The sequence below is a fragment of the Prinia subflava genome, chromosome 3 (assembly GCF_021018805.1).
Source record: "Prinia subflava isolate CZ2003 ecotype Zambia chromosome 3, Cam_Psub_1.2, whole genome shotgun sequence".
Taxonomy (NCBI): Eukaryota; Metazoa; Chordata; class Aves; order Passeriformes; family Cisticolidae; genus Prinia; species Prinia subflava.
In genome coordinates this window covers 74,867,520-74,885,432 of record NC_086249.1, presented here as the reverse complement: position 1 = coordinate 74,885,432, position 17,913 = coordinate 74,867,520, and the positions used below count along the sequence as shown (strand labels likewise).

The 17,913-nt window shown below is 36.7% G+C and overlaps 1 protein-coding gene across 1 annotated transcript in view; it reads right to left on the bottom strand.

Annotated features, from left to right (window-relative positions):
* OCA2 (OCA2 melanosomal transmembrane protein) overlaps positions 1-17,913 on the bottom strand; it is a 156,968-nt gene that overhangs the window by 36,113 nt on the left and 102,942 nt on the right. The window contains exons 21-22 of the mRNA XM_063392515.1: positions 16,052-16,145; positions 3,048-3,141 (exon numbers count right to left, since the gene is read on the bottom strand). Coding sequence (XP_063248585.1) covers positions 3,048-3,141; positions 16,052-16,145 — 188 coding nt within the window. The remainder of the gene's footprint in view (positions 1-3,047; positions 3,142-16,051; positions 16,146-17,913) is intronic.

Genomic DNA, 17,913 nt, shown 5'->3' with positions numbered 1-17,913 from the left:
TGCGCGGATAAGACCTGGTACGTGCTCAACCAGCAGTGTTGTCTGAACACCAGTCCTGCTTTAAGGTGCTTCAACACAGGGAGAGAGCCCTATTCCTTTCTCTCTTCTTTCTCAGTATAATCTTTCCCACCTAAATGCCATCCTACTGAAACCTCCTTATAAGCACAGAACTTCCAGCACATGAGCCTGAGTCGCTTGGATGGCATGAATGGGACAGCTGTCTTCCCCTCACATCCATCTGTGGAGGACCAGGTCCTTGTGGTAGTAGGACTCTTGATCCAGGAAAAGAAGCAATTAGTTGTTGTTCTGACAGGGAGGTTTCCTCAGGAGAATAGAGAGATTTCTGAAAGACTACAGTACTCATTGTCATACAGTCACGCACCTCCCCAGCACAGGATTTCTCCTGAGGAAGGCAGAGAGAAGAACAGCAAGCTGGTAAGACCTCAGCATTCTAGGCAACTTATCACACCTGGCCACCTCTGGCTGGGCAGCAGAATAGCATTGCATAACACATCTGCTGGGTTGCCTCTGCTACCTTTTTAAAAAGAGAAGAGGAACCTCGAACCACGCCAAGTGCCACTGTGCAAAGAAAAACAGAGGAAAGCTCATGAGCCCATAAAGCCTCTTACAAGCAAGGAATCTGCTTCTTGTCTTTTTCTCTCCCTGTACAGAGAGTCATCATGGTGTCTCTCAGCATGAGGAACCCACAGCTTCCACAGAATCTCGCCCTCTGTTGTATCAAGGTGTACTCACCAGACATGCTTATCAACCCCATCTGGAATTCTTCTTTCAGACCATTGTGCCAAAACACGATTTTTAAAAAAGCTGCTTCTAGCAAAGCCCTGCCTTAAACATGTTTGCATGATTTGGCTTAGAATGCAGCTAGGAAGGAAGTGTATTAGAAGTAGAGTACTCTGCTATATGCATTAGACATCACTTGAGACAGATGGGGCACGGGTTTCCTGTACAGAGACATTTGGAAAGGGCAGAACAACACCAGCTCTGGCTGATAGAAAGACATCTTAAAAAAATTCAGTCAGCAGAGAGACATCATCTCCCCACACAAGGTATCCAGGATTTTTCTCTGGTGACTCACAGGGGTTTGCAAGATGAGAGGGTAAAAATCTGTCTCTACTGGGAGAACCGCTGCAGAGGACCCCTCAACGGAGATGTGAAATCTATTGAGTCATCCTCAATCTTTTGAGTCAAACAGGGAAGAAATGCAGAAAATTCACTTTATACTTTGAGGCAACCTTCATACATAAAAGTAAGCAAAATCAAAATCCTCAAGGGATATACAAAACACCTCTTGATGCCAGGAGAAGCCTTAAAATATATTCAAATTGTGAACATGTGACTGAAACAAGTATTTTCCTAACACAACTTGTGAAGAAAGAAGTTCATGATCTGCCTGCTCAGTGATTAAAAAGCAGCCATAAAAAGTGTGCTTTTATGTTCTTTCTGCTAATAATATCCATTGCTATCTCCTTGAGACTACTACTACTTGAGACTACTTCTGTTCTCACATCTTTGTTCAAGGTGGCTAGTGTCTTTCCCAGTAATTGCTTCCACCAAAAGCACATGTATAGAAGGCAATTTCAGAGCATTTGTCTACTGTCTTCAGTTTTACCAAAGAATACATTCCAGTAAACACTGCTGAAGAGAATAGCTAGGTTTTACACCTTTGTTTTCACAGTCAGTCTCATAGAAGTCTTAAGAACATTTCATTACAGAATCTACATAGAGCACACACTGTTAATGCTACATACAAGTTAAACCTCCAAACTCCAAGGTCAAATTCTGTGAAAAATGAACAGTGCAATACACAAGGCCGTCACTAATTCTTTGTGCAAGGGCTTGACTTCCAGGAAATCTGTTAGCTATTACTATGTACTACATGAGAGTGTTCTGCAGTCTCGAAGATCCTGACAACCAAGACTTTGATTTGATAAGCATCTGCCTTTCTAAAACATATCATCAGAAGTCTATGGGTGAAAAGCTAAATTATGCTAGGAGTAGCACGTCCTCATAGCCTGAATTTTAGGAACAGCTCTTTGGACCACCTTTGTTTTTAGGGTTATCATTGGCTTGGCTCCAGAAAATCCTGTATGATTAATCATATTAATAACACAGGTTTGAGGGCTTTGAGGCAAAGAGTTTAAAAGAAAGCTGATAGAGCTGAGAAACTATAATAAACAATGTAAAGAAAGTAAAGAGAGAAAATAAATTGATGTCAGCTTAACAGTATCCTTTGTCCTAAATATGAAGAAAAAAGAAGCAAAGAATTATGTTTTAGCTAAATCAACTACACTTTAAAATTGAACTTTGTGTTTTGTCCTCTATTTGCCAGTTTCTACTTACATCTTACTACCACAGTCTCAAAAACTGGAAGTATTTGGGAAAATATTAAATTGGAATATTAAATTAAATGCAGTAAGTACACTTTGTCTCTTAAAATCCTGTTGATGAATGACCTGCAAAGAAAACTCCACTATTAAAAAAATCTATTAATTATTGATTAAACAATTATTAAGCAACAACTGGAGTTTCTATTGGCTACTCATCATCTTTTCATTCATAGTTGCTAAGCAGCTGGTCAAAAGGAATAACTTCTAAGTGAATAGTTTGCTTGTGGGATCATGGAGTAGAAATCAACTCAGTCTAAATTAGGTCATTCCAGTTTCTCCTGATGATAGAACACCCATGAAAATGTGCAGATGAGAAACAAGGTTTAAATTGCATTTTACAATAAAAGCAACAATTTACAATTTCTACAAAGCTGAAGATTGAGGGTTATCAAAGCAGGAGTTTTGGAGGCTTTGTTTCTCCAGGAGTTCCACTGTGATCCCACCAACCTCATGCATTCTATCAACATTATACAAAAATAAAATGATTTGTCTTCCACCTGCATTTCAGTAGCCAAAACCAAATTAGGAGCACAAGTCTATTTTATTGACCCTTTCTCTAGATATTTCTGCTTAGAAGATTCATTGTTTGCCTAGAGAGAAAAAAAAATCAGATTTAATGTAAGAAGTTTAAAACTGTACCTGAAGAACTCCATGAAAGAGAAGCCATAACCATGCTGTTCGGCAATTCCAGCACAAACAACGTTTGCAGATGCTCCAATCAATGTTCCATTACCTGCAATTGAGAAAACAAAGACCAGTTTATGGTTGTGTTCTCTTTCTTATTCTTCCTCTGTTTATTCTGTATTAAAGTCCTAAGATGCACTCAGTACAAATGAAAAATCAATTTCTGTTGTATAGGCTTGGAAAGAAAAATACATTTAATACCTCCACATCCTATAAATCGCTTCGTGCTTTGAAATATAAACCTGGTATTATTCTCTGGTTCTACTTATGCCAGAAAAATAGGGAAGGGACGTAGCACCAGAAGAAAATAACACCAGAGACCTGTATTCAGATAAATTTGTTGATTTTTAGTTTTACTCAACTAGAAGGTGCCATCAGATGAGGTGAAAAGATTAGATAGTTCAAGAATGCTAAGAAAAATGGATGCCTTTTTTCCGAATGCCAACTTAATCTTGACAATGTAGTATTTTCCTTATTGATAAACTAATTAATTTGTAAGATTGGTTTGGGATTTTTTTAATAGAAGTTTAAAACACTGTAAGTGTGACAATGGAGGGGAATAGATCTGTTTCACATGTCTCTCCTAAGGAAAAAGGATCACAGACTTTGTTTACCTAATCATAATGGTTATTCAATAAATAAGGAAACATAATTTCATTCAGTGAACTTCACCAAATTAACTTATACAAACCCCCACAGGAGAGGAGCACAACAAAGACAAATAATTTGCCACATTTATAATGAACCTCTAACCTCACTTCTCTTCTCCCAAGCCTTTTCCAGAAATTAATTTATTTCTTCGTTTTCTCTCAACTTTTAACAATCTGGCAATGTAAAGAAGTCAGTGCTCAGAAAGACCGACCCATTTTCTATATCACTCCCATGAGTCATACCTCAGACTTATGCATGCTGCATACTTGACTTCCACAAAGCAGATGGCTTCTGCAAATGTTTCTGATCTAAGGCATGACTCAGGAAGTGACAGTGACTCCTACATGCTGCTCTTTAACTGAAGTTTTGAACAAAGGAGGTAACAATCTAAGAGAATTTTTTTAATATACTTTGGTAAGTCATCTCTTTTGCCATGTAGTTACTCTTCTTACTTTGGTTCTGTTAAAAATTTTAGCTCCACTGAAACTTTTCTGGTCTGACTTTGAGAGAAACAGATCATAATGTAATTAGTGCTCCAGTTAATTGTTTTGATTCAGTAAATGTTTTGGGTCACCCAGAGATCAGTGTACGAAAATTATCTCAGAATAAAGGCAGAAGAAAGATTCCCCCAAAGTGTTCACACATGGTACTGTTATAGCCTTCTGCACCTGAAAGTGCACACAAAATTAGCAGATGTCTAAACATATTCTTAAAAAATCATATAACACTCTTAAATTAAAAAACTGTAATTGCTAAAATTCAAATGTTTTTGACTGGTCATTATAGTAACAGAGCAAAAACTTTGAGGAAAAAATAAACCCCAAAAGTCACTCAGAACTTTTTTATTATTATTTTTAGTTGATTTTATGAAAGCCAAAGCTTTCCAATAAAAAGCCGTGGTATGACAAAAAGTTTTCCAATTGAGTCCAAAGAAAATGCATGATTCTTAATTATTCCAGAATGGTCAATTATTATCAACACCCATTAGGCAGCAAATAGATTTCCATCCTGGAGTAGACATCTGAACAAAGGTATCTATCATCTCAGGTGTCTGGCCTAAGCAACACCTATTAAGAATAATAAACTGATTTTATTTCTCATCAGCAGCTTCAAGTAGCTCTTGAGCAAATGCCACTATGGAATAAGGAAGATACAGAAATCTTGGAGATTTCTTGAGATGAGAAAAGCATCCCACTCCCTCTAGTCCCAAATAGAAATTTTATTTTGTATATTGAATTCTTCCTCTATGGTTTTTTAAATTCCCTTTCTTTCTGCTCTCCTAGGAGCTATGCTAGCTGACCTGCTTACTATTTGCTGTTTTTAAGGCTTTGACATTGCAAAGGAGCTGGAGCTCAGTACAAAGATCCTGTCTGTCTCTGAGGAGTTCTGCTGATGTTGGTGAAACTAAACATCAAGGGTGTATCCTTATTGATCATAAAACTATTGTGATCATCCTTGTGAGACACCAAGAATTATTTGTAACCTTAGCTTCTTTTCATACACAGAAAACCATCCCTACATGTGCTTTAGGTGTGGGGAAAAATGAATTATTAATATCATAAGAGGAACAGAAACCTTTAAAAGTAGTATCTAGCACTGGTCATTAGGAACATCGCAGATCATTTCTCTTGCCCTCTTTCTCTTTGCCTCAAAGTATATCCTAATTACTTTAATGCATGTTTAAAAATACACAACTGAACTTGGAGCAACAGCTTTCCTTGTAGGTACTGCCATGAGAAAGCCAAGACACAGGCATGTGGCTTAATGTGAAAACAGAACAAATGAATTCAGCTGATGTAATTAGAGGAGTCAGGAAGGAACACTTCAGGAATTTTCAGTTCCAAACTAATCACTAGTCTACAGCATGCAAGGATTTCATAAGAGATTTCTGCTCTATGTGTAATACAGCCAGTCATCACTCTCAGAAAAATGTTACTGCAGACAAGGAATATAGCTCTGGCTTCAAATTAAAGAAATGAGACTGGAACTGCACTTGTCCCATGGCTCTGACTAGATACAGTTGAGATCTCCAAACAGCATGAGCTTTCCTATACTGCATGGGCTATAGTAATGCCTTCACATAATGAAGTATTATGGAAAGAGTTTCTGCTTCAGCAGTGAATTGATTTCCCCAAGTAGATTTCATTTGAGAAGAAATTGTCACCTTAAATATTATCTGTGAGGAGCAGCATTACTTTTTCATTTGTTTGGAGCATGTGTGCAGTTTAATTAGGCACTGGCCCAGCAGGCTTCAAAGAGCTGCACTCAGATTAACAACAGAGGCAAACTTTTGTTTCACGTCCCAGGAACATCTGTCTCCATGGCACAGGTTTAACTCAGAAGTGAAACAGCAACACTGTGACCCTCTCAATCATGGAAAATTCAAGACCAGGTTAATGTACACAGAAGCACATTAAATAATATATTAAATTCATTCTGATGGATGCAAATTAAGAATAGACATTTTTTAGGACTTCACCCAGTCTGGACTTCATCGTCGCATTATCTGCCATCTTAAGAACAATTCAGCTTAAAAAGGCTCCTGCTTGCTTGTTTTTATGCTCAAAACAGAATAACACATGGGTCAACTATATCAACACATTGCAATAACCAATCTGTTTTGGGGACTCCTATTGTAACTTTGTTGATGACTCCTACTCACCCTTTATCACAAGGCAGATGGTTACTGTGAAACTGGATTCATTACAATGAATTGTTATATTTCTAATGTCAATAGTATGCGATATCTATGAAGCAATACCTTTTATTCTGAATATCTGTTCTTCCTTTTATTCTTGGCAGACTACATGCACTTCTGTGAATATTAACTATGCTTAATAGTTCATAAGCATGAAATCAAGAGAGACCTTCTTCTTAATGAAAAAAAAATAGTAATTCTAATTAGCTAGTTATGCTACACAGAAGAAAACAACAGAAATTGTAATCTTTTTTTCCCTGGAGCTGCCCTAGCTTTGCACAATCATTTCAGAAAAAAAGTAGAAGGTCTTCTAACTGCTTCTGTCTAGAAAAGGTGATATAAGAGTTTCTTTCAGTTATTTCTGATATTTCATTGAATATCTTTAGGGAATGTGAAATCAACCCCAAATGTAAGACAGTATTTAAAAGTTTTAGTTAAAAATAAGTCTATCAAGAAGTATCCAAGCCCTGCACATTGAAATGCACCTTTTCATCCCAGCTAACTTAGAGCTACAAGCAGGAAGATGTTGACCAGGTTTGGTAAGCCTGATTTTATACCTGCACTATCCATCAGCACTGCTGTTTCCAGCCTTCTCCTTCCATTTGTAGCTACTTCTCCTCAACCCAGCACTCAGCTATTGCCCTTTGCTGCATGGCTCCTTCAGAGACTGCCAAGTCTGAACCCAGACCTTGCTCGCCACACACAATGCACCTCTCGTGGGCCCAGACAGCCTCTTCCTCAGTAAACAGTTTGCCCAAGTCACTGTAACCTGCAATGCACAGAAAACCAATGCTGGGAGAACCGATTAAGCTTACTGAAAGAAGGGGCTGGGAAATCAGATTAGAATCACAGCAAGAAAAGGGAGAGAGATGGAATCAATAATGTGCATCCTCTGACTTCAAGCCTCATCCTCAGCTATTGATTTTTACTTGTCAGCAGCACATCTATTATGCCTAAATGTTGTTAGTTCTCAGGAGTCCTTTTGATATTGCCCCCTCAAGAGCAAGCCTAACCCTTTTGTTTGCTGCATTAATATGTTTGCTTGGAGAATCACCTCAAAGTGCCTGGCAGGATCAGTGTTTATTACTCAAAGCACTGAGAAATCAAAGGGAAGGGATTATCACTAATAAAGCTGTTTGCCCTAGCATGAGCAGCCATCATAAAAGTAAATTCCTTGAATATATGGGAGATAATACCTTGGGTAACAACCAAGTGGATGGCTAACAGAAAGGTTTGTTTTGCTGTGAGAATACAGGCGATTTCCCTTCCACATGCCCTGAGAGTGGAGAACAAACTATACCTGTGCTTAACCAAGAGGCCTTCTGCATTTTCTCTCTCCTGTATCTCTGGACAGCTAATGAAGAAGCGAAAAGACCACCCTATTTTCATGCCAACACATGCTCTGAGAACAGCTTTTCCCTAGCCTTTAACAAGCATCTATGACAGGGCCAGTTTTACACAGGACAGCTCTTCTGCTTTGTCCAGACAAGGATTCTCTTTCTGAAACAAGGAGTTTTCTACAGAGTCATGAATAATTTTGGGGTGAGGATTCTCAGCCCTGCTTTTTGCTGAAATGAACCATTCCATTACAGTATCAAAGCAAAACCTACTGAAGGAAGCCAGCTCCCTGCTTCCAAGGCATTTTTGAAAGAAAACCCTGTGCGGTCTCCCATACAATTTAAATTGTAAAATAAAGGTAGACTGATGTGCCTGGCTTCCTTTACCCAGCATATTCTCTACTTAAAGCAGAGGCTGAGCAAATGTAACACATCTGTCTGCCAAGATGAACACTGACCAGTTCTGGTTTTGATTAGCCTTATAGAAGACAGCCTTCATAGCTTTCATAAATTTTCAGTTTCACACTGAAGTAGTACAGATTTGCCTCATTAAAAAAAAAAACCCACATTTATATTCATCTGTTCAATGTCCACAAGTCTTTAATATCTTCTAATAACAGGCAAGACTTGAATAACTTAATATTTTTTATGTGTAAAAATTAATAAGCCAGAGAATCAGACTTTGTCATCAATGAAGAGAATCAAGGCAAATTGAGCAGTAGCAGTCCCTAAAAGGAACATCAAGTCATAGACATGCATGAACTCATTTAATATTGTTATTTGTGATAAAATGCAGTCTTATGATATCAAAATGTTTTATTTTACTGATTTGGAAACATTTTGAATGGTATATTTCTACATAAATGATTAAATATGGACATTATAGGGGGAAAAGTGAAAGAACATGAATGAAAGTTTTGAGTTCAGTTACCAAAAAAGTTCATTGAACTGCATTCAACCCAATAATTTCAATCAGGTGAAATTTACCACAATTTCTCACCACTACAACACCACCGGTAGGATAGTTGTAAAAGAAATACACTACTGAATGCTCATTGTTTCCTTTTTGCTATGAGAGGAAAAGGTGAAATCTAAACTTGTCATTTTTCCACCAGAAGTGTGAAATAAATAAGGTGAGTTGCTGAATCCTGCACTTCTTGCTTTAGTGACCTAAAGAAATCCATAAAGTTCTATGAAATCCAGACATCTGTAAAAAATACATAAAACTTGAGGTGACCATTAAAGTCACTTTTCTCCTCGGAGTCAACCTACCCAGTGCAAGTGTAAAAAATACTGTTATAATGATGCATAGTGCCAGAAGTCTGACACACCATTCCCTTATGCCCTGAGTATTCAAGTAGCTTTCACTTAATGCTTCTAGTACTGCACATATTTCATATTTTTAATACTGTACATATTTCATATTTTTAATGCTGCACATATTTAATCTCTGAGTTTTAGATTCAAAGACTAAAACTATGTCTCACAGACTAAAACTAAGTTTCACAGCTTTGCCACATGTCATCTTAATAGGGACCAAATATTGAAAAACTGTTTCATATACAGAAACCTGGCATAAAAGTACATTATTCAATTTCACCATAATATATTTTGAAGACAACTGTGCTAAACAGATTTATCAATATCTATATAAATAATATCTTGAACAGGATTGTAACTTTCCTTAATGTCATACAGAATGTCTGATTTGTCAATATGAATCAATATGAATATTGTAAGAGATTTTTCCTCCTCAAGGGGTAGAAGAAGGGGCGTTGCCTGGAAAGTGTCTGCATAGGAAAAAAAGTAGATAACCCAGTATTATATTCTTACACTTAAATGTTTTGAGTCTTGCTGTAGCTTCCCTGCCTTGTTCTGTCTGATAGTCCAAGTGCTACCTTCTAACTGAATATACCTCTTCTGCTGACAGCTACTCAGGGCCTGTATTCTCATACTGCAGCAACTCACTGATACAATATAGTCAGTGTGCCTGATCCATATAATTCTGGAAACAGAAGTGGTCAAGGCTTCTGGAAAGAACCTTTTGTAGTTTATGATAAAGAAATGCACAAAACAAGTAAAGAAAATTGAACACATCTCCACGTACACTTTGTAGGAGCCCCAATGTCATGTCTGATCATTATCCTATCATTAATTTGAAGAACTTTACAGCTTTTAGTTATTTTACACAGATTAAAAACCATTAATAGAAGCATTTCAAAGTTATCAGTAATGTTAGCATTATATTCAAGTGATTTTGGTGATTGGTATAAATTTATTTTCTAAATCAATATTACATATTACACATAGCTGTCTTATTTCCAATTTAAAGCCTAAGACTTACTATCCAAACTATAAATCCTCATCAGTGCAGCTGAAACAGCATCCTTTACCCCATATGCTTCATATTTCACCCTTAATGACATGCATACATCTACATATGCATGTCTGCCAAGGTAACTCTTTTCAAGCTTCGAAAACAGTCTTTATTGAAAAAAATATACTAGTTTCAACATGTTGGGTTTTTTTCCTATATGAATCCAGTATCTTAAAACCAAACTAGTCTCTGATATTGCCTTCATACAGACAAAGATAAGTCTGCCAAATGGACACATTCAGTTTTGCCTGGTTCTACAGTTTAGGGTCAAAATTTCTTTCTGCGTGTCTTCCATACCCCAGAGGACAATCTTTGGCAATCTTAGAGTTGCAGGGAGTTTGGCAATCCTTTAGTTGCAGGGAGTCTGGAAACAAGCCTGCGTCTCACACCAAGGACTTTTCAGCACTGCTGGGCTTTAAGAACTTCACACAGAAAAAGCATGAAACTAATTCAGAGCTTGAATGTCATGAAAGAGCTAAGGAAAACAGCAACTGGATTTTATAAAGCGTTACAGATTCTGGCTGTTACAGAAGACAGCAAGAGGACAGTTTGGGCTCTCAGGTATTAACTGAGTGAGAAGAGCTTATATCCATGCTTATATCCAATGTTTTTCACACTATAACAAAATCCAAAATCTTTCAGGTAACATCTGAGTGAGCTCTTCATTAAGAAGAGTACTACCACTTAATGGACAGCAGCCACAGCTGAATTAGTTTTGCAAATAACATAGAAAAAATGCAAAGTACATTTAGAAATCAAGTTAGATATTAGTGGAAGCCATATCAAAAACACGTTTTTAGATATGTACAATCTAAAAGTATACTGCTGCTAAAGACTGCCCTGGGGTCCTCAGATATAAACTGTGAGGTGTTTCCTAAATTTCCCTATTTTATTTGCCCTTCAAGGTCAAGCAATATCCTTTAACTTTTGAAAGATTGCTCTTATTCCTTACATAACATACCTTACATAACCACCCTTTGATTTGGATTGAGTTTTATATTGATAAAAAAAAATATTTATTTGAACCTGTACTGTCTTGCCTATAAGACATAGAACTGAGCCACAGAATTTCTTGTCATTAAAAGACTCTTTTAGAACCAATAGGATCTTCCAATATTCATATCCTGGTTAAACTCAACCTCAGGTAGGTGTATTGTTTCTACCAAAGATTTTCTTACAGTTTCAATTACACATTTTATGCAACAATAAAGTTCAAAACCAAAGCTGAATAGAGCTCCTCCTAAATAGCTATATTTTTACATCAGGCATTAAATTTTTGGTAAACTGTTTTAATCTTTCAAATTGAAAAGTGTTATGCAATTTTGATCTATTGTAACTATAAAAGAACAGTAAAGTAGCTACAGTTTTTCATAATGTTAATTATAATATATTTATTACATTTTATGTTTTCTGAAGGATATAACTTTTCCTCATATTGCAGAGAAGGAAGATTGGTTTATGAATATAAACAATATTTTCAGCTTTATACCTTCAGTATGTCTGAAGCTTTAAACCTAGTTTAGGATTTTATTGAGCAGAATTGGCAGGAATAATAAATCTATGATACTCCACTGTGTAAGGCCCCATCTGCACCAGGGATCTAAGGAGGGCTGCTGAGAGGCAGAACAGCAACAGGACTATTGAGAGAAATCTCACTGTTTAGCTACACTGTGAGATAGCTGTAATTAGCACAATGTCCTGTGGATAATGAATTTCATTCACACCCAGGTTTTGACCCTGTAAGGTTAGAAGAAAAGTGCCAGCAATCCTCTCTTCCTGCCACCTGTCTTGACATAGAGCCTACAACTGAGCTGTGTGGCCAGAATAGCACAACTGAACACATCCTAGAAACTGCCTATTTCTGCAGAATTCTAACAGTAATGACTTTCAGGTGTTGTCCTTCAGGAAAATAAATGAAGAAGGAAAATAGTCCAAAACTATACATTGTAAAAACTATCCCCTTGGGACCACTTAATAGTCACTGCAGCAGAGTTTTTGCACTTTTCTATGCTAGCAAGTGAGATCTCAGAAGGTAGGAACTTTCAAAAATTAATTTGATATTTTTCTTTTTTTAAAGCATACTGTTTATAAATCATTTTAAAAAAAAGAGAGAAAGAGTTAAAAAGGCAACTAAAGAGCAGATCTTTAAATGTCAAATGTAGAAAAACTCCTCAAATAATATCTTAGCTATAACCTCTCAGCTCAGTAAATAGTCTAGTTCTACACAATTGAACAATCTTAACAGGTGAATTTCTGACTGTACACTTACTCAATTTAAGTTGAATCCTTATTTTATGCTCTTTTAAAAGTCATGAGCCAAAATAAAAAGTGCAATTAAAGTTCCTCTTGTTCTAAAATTGCTGTAGCTAGCAACCTTCATTTGCTCTCCAGAATTTCAGGGCAGTATTCCCTAGACAGTGTTGAAAGGTCTACATAAAACTCAGTCTCCGGAGTGTTATAATTCCATCGAGTACTAGAATACAAAACATTAATGAATGCAGCTTTTGTCAGTGCCCTCTCATGCAAAAGTAATACAGATACAGATTCATCAGAACACTGCAGGTGTTTCTTCCTTTTTTACTTCCTTTAGTACCTTTTATATTTCCTGTTTTCTTTCCCTTCATTGTTAACATGTAATTGAAATACTGGCAGGTCATGCACAAACAAACTCCATGAGCAACACAATTTTTCCAGATGCTTAGTCAGCCTGACCACTAACACCCAGAAAGATGTGAATTAATAGGGTTGCTCAGCATCCAGATTTGACTAATCAAAATCCCCAAAAGCCTGAATTCATTTCACCTGTCTTTGGGAACCCCTCTCAGTCATGAGGGGCTCCAATGTGCTCTGCAGAGATCATCTGGCAATTTCAGTGGATGAATAAACAACTTTGTCATATCACTATCTCCATCACCAAATACAGAGGCTGAGGCAGCCTGTCTCCTAACCCATTACTTGAGTTCCTAAAGATACCTGGGACAAATGTAGACCTAAATTTCCAGAACCAGATCTCTTGGAAATTTACCATGTTTATTTCTTAACTGTGTAAGATTGACCCGACCTGAACAAGAAAATTTCTGCCAAAAAGAACAGGCCAGCTATGAGGAATAGCCAGAGAATCTGAAAACGCTACACTCTCACCAGGAACTCTTCATGGTCATCACTGTCCTTGGCTTTCTTGATGAAGAGACAGATTTTTCATCCCTTCTCACCTTCAGAGACACATTTCACAGAAAAAGAACCATCTATGTGATATTCCTTTACTTCTTTTGTCTGAGCACCAGGCCATGAAGGAAATTGAGCAGCAGCTCTCTTTTGGGAGACAATGACAACAATGTGGCAGTTATACTGTCAAAGGTCTTTTCATCTTATTTGAGACTGACTCCATCCTTCTTTCATTTCCAGGACAACAGCTAGAGCAATGAAGGAAAATTACTGCCTTTTCTCATCTTATCATCTTCCAAATATGTAGCTGTCTGTGCACTTTGTGGCAATACGAAAAAAGTAATTGCAACCACTGCAGATTTTTTAGGAGAAAATGGATGGTGTTTTCCAAGACAGGTACAAATGCTGATGCTCCCTTTACAGACGCATTAGCAATGTTTACCTTGAACTACAGAAATGTTATCAAATTACCAGAAATTAATTTCTGCATTACGTAGTAAACACCTAACCCTAAAATATGTAGTTGTAATGTATTATTTCATAAGACTCTTTTACAAAATATCTTGTCTGTCAAGTTCCCTTGGTTGCATAAGCAGTTATAAGATCCAATCTTTTGCCCTAAGCACAAGGCAGCAATGATATCTTCATCTACTCCTTCTGCAACTGCATTAGCCTACCTTGAGGATTCCTTCACACACTTCAGAGATGATGGGAATTCTCTTTTGGAAATAATCTTTAAAGACCACTGACACTTCCATTTTTTTAAGAAAGAAAATCCCCTTTTCCCAAAATTTCAAGGCTGCATCTTTTAAAGCTAAAGCTTTCACGAACTTCTTATTCTCCATCGATAAGCTCCTGTCCACTAGCTTTTTGTCAATGGAAAATCAGAAGCATTTTAAATTTCAGCCTAACACTCCTTAGAAGACATTTGCCAGTATAACTCAGCATATGCTCAGCTTTATCCTAACAGTCAGGGAAGTTCAAGCTTTTGCTATCTAGACCTAGTCTACTTCTATTGATCTCTAATCTCTTTAATTCAAATCATTCTCATGGTACTACTTACATTTTTACTTTTGTCTCATACTGCATACACACACAAGTCTCTCAAAATCCAGGCAGCCCTTCAACAAATCAAATTAAAGGAATTTGGGCTAAGATGATAACTGACAGATTAGAAAAATCAGCTGAAACTGGTAAAGGCTCCAAGGCTGGTAAAGCGTATCCTACTCAGAATATGTCAATGTAATCTGACTAACTTTATATTCCTTATGCTTTTCTATCTGAAAATTTAATGAAATGACAATATGTTCAGTGATCAACAAATTCACAAAATCATAGTGTCATTTAGGTTGAAAAATACCTCTGTGAACTCTGAGTCCTATAAAAAGGTGAAGAAGTACAATACTTTAATGGCAAACATGTATACGAAGTATGCTGATTATTTCAATCACTGGTTTTAGAGAGGAACAGATTAAAGTCACAATATAATGATGAGTAATGATGAGCACAAAGAGATATTCCTCAAATGAATAACTGGTGTGAAATTGTCCTGTCTTTGCAACATGCTCTTAAAATTCAATCTATAAATTACATCATTTATAGTCATTGTTAGGTATTAAGGTCACTTGTATTAGCAATCACTTAGCTGAATAAACAAACGTGAACTTCTATGGCACACAACACTGGATTTAGCTATCCCTGTGGAGTCACAGGAACTGTTTGGAGGGGAAGATGGGATGGATCTATGGTGGAACAACGTATTATTAATTTTAATTTTATATAACTTAACTACCTAAATATTTATGGATCAAAACACAGCCAATACAATGTAATTATCATTAAAATTCTAAGTAGTAAAAAAATAATACTAACTTTATTTCTCATTTAAAACTTACACATTTTAATGGCACTTAGTGGACTTACTATATGAAAATGTTGTATTAGAACATCTTCACGGACCATTTCCAAAATGTAAAAAAATCCTTGTAAGTATTAATTTTAAAGCTACTGGACTGCTATTCTCTTTTGTTCTTATAAAAAATAGAGATAAAAATCCAGGTCTTACAGTACATACATGCTATCTTTTTAATAAAAAAAAAATTTTAAACAGTCACGAAAACATCTCCTTGTTTTGTGCTAATATACTGACAATACACAAAATCCCAGTTAACACCAAGGTGGGCACTAGAAGAATGGCTATTAGATTATTAGAGGTACATTTCCCAAAGACTTCAAAAGTATTTTCCTTACAATGGGGAGTGATAAATAGGTCAGCAAATGGATACTGAAATAATTTCTGTAAACCAGCCATAAATCTTCCAGTGACTTCAGCAGATTTTGAAACAAGCATTCAGATTTTAGCTATTATACATTTTCTGCATCTTTTCAAATAAGCAGTGATGGCTTTCTGTTCTGAAAGCCAAATGTATCTTTGTCTTTTCTCTCACAAAAGATCAGAACCCTATGAGCACCATCTGGACTGTTTCTTTGTGTGTCTGTAGATTATGCAGTTACAGACTTCAAACACAGACTGCAAAAATCCTATTGTAGAAGCAGCAACTGACTGAGATCTTCATCCAGGAGTGCATCCAGCTCCTTTGAAGTCAAAGGAGCTGAATCAGGCCCTCCATGTGCCTTGCATAGTAAAATGATTGAACCTCTTGTGCCAGTTTATACATGTGATAATTGCATAGCTGTGACCTTACGTCAGCTTTCTCACATAAACTCTTACCTCCAAGGCATGCACCCATGGCCAAGGAGAAGATTAATGGTTTCATAGGCAAGTTAACATCTGGATCTTTACTCAGATTGAGAAGCACAGGAATCTGTGGTTCAAGAAGAAAAGAGAGAGAATCAGAAAACATTGTTCAACCATCAGTACAACATAAGTTCATTAAAAGAAACAACTTAAACCACCAGTAAATCCAAAGAGTAAGGAGGGGAGGATTTTTTTGTTCTGATGTTGTTTTTCTTAATGAGTTTCTTTGCATCACATGCTTGATCTATACTCACTTTTCCCTACTGACTATGCTAGTCTTATAGCTGAGGAGAAGTTATTGATATTAGGCCAAGCCTGACACAAGTACTGCTAACAAAACTGAGGCTGTATTCAGGTTTTGAGTGCCTTCCATGAGACCTTTCTAGGTCTACAGGGAACTGACAGTGACTATAAATCAATTTCCATTTCATTTCTTGAAAGCTAAAGGACAGGAATGTATCTCCTCTTCATCACTGGGGATGATGGTAAAAGATGCCCAGACCTTCACAGTGATGACTTTAGATCATGAGTCAGTAACCAAAAAATTACAGATCCTTTTTGTAATCAAAACTATCTGGTCTATTAGGGAAAAAATGAGAAAACTCCATTTGGCAGGCTTCTGAATTCAAAAGCAGATCAGAGTTATTTTACTTCTCATTTCAACATTATATTTACCAGAGTATGTGGATTTAGTACACTGGGAAATATTTGCAAATGGTTTAATGCCAGCCAGCAACTAAGCACCATGCGGTTCCCATCTCATACTCCCCCATACCTCCCCTTAGAGGAAGAGTTAAAAACAGTTTAATGATTTAAAAAGGATATTATAACAATAAATAATAATTATCATGATAGTAAATAAGATGATGGTGATGATGATGATAATGATGTTTATTTTAATGGAGATGAGAGACAGAAAAAGGGGTACAATGGAAGATAAATAAATTATGCATAGTACAATTGCTCCCTAACAGCTGCCCAGCCCATCTCCCAGAAGCAGTTGGGGACAGCTGAACAACTCCCCACAGTTTATGCACAAAGTTTGTCATTCTGTGGTGAGGAGTATCTCTTTGGCCAGTTTGTGCCAGCTCTCCTGGTTATGCCCCCTCACCCACCCTCCAGTTTCTTGTGCTCTGGCTCCCTGGCACAGCCTGGAAAAATGAATGGTCCTTGACTGGGGATAAGCACCACTTAGCAACAACAACAACATCAGTGTGTTATCAAAATTATTCTTATAATAAATCCAAAGCACATCACTGTGGCAGCTATACCTCAGAAAACTAATTCCATGCCAGCTAAAACCAGAACAGGCAGTTTTATGAATTTCACTTAATTGTTTTAGCAAATAAAATTAAATAAAATTAAAACTAAAAGAAAAGGGGAAAAAAACCTCAAAAGTGAAATAACATTTGTAGGAAGGCGTAATAGACTTTATTAGGCAATTGCTATAGAGCCCAAAAATACAACAGGCAGGCTTTCTAGCCAGATCTAGCCAGATCTAACCAGTTCTCAGCCAGTAACATTCTTCAAAGCTAAACAATTTCACCTTAGGTCAGAAAAATGGTTTGAGTTCAACATAATTTTGCGACCATTTGGTTTGAAAAAATGGTGTGATCAGTACCTGTAGAGAGAAAGTTATTGGAAGGAGAGAGGTGACAATAATATTTTCCTCGTTTTTAACGTGTTCAGAGGTTTATGGGACAAAAAGGGAAAGAGAAATAATAAGAAAACGTGGAACAGTAAGACATGAAGCAGGAAGATATTTGAGAAAATAACTGATATATCTTAAAATTAAAGCTTTCTCAAAGTCTAGGAGTTTCAGTAGGGAATAGAGC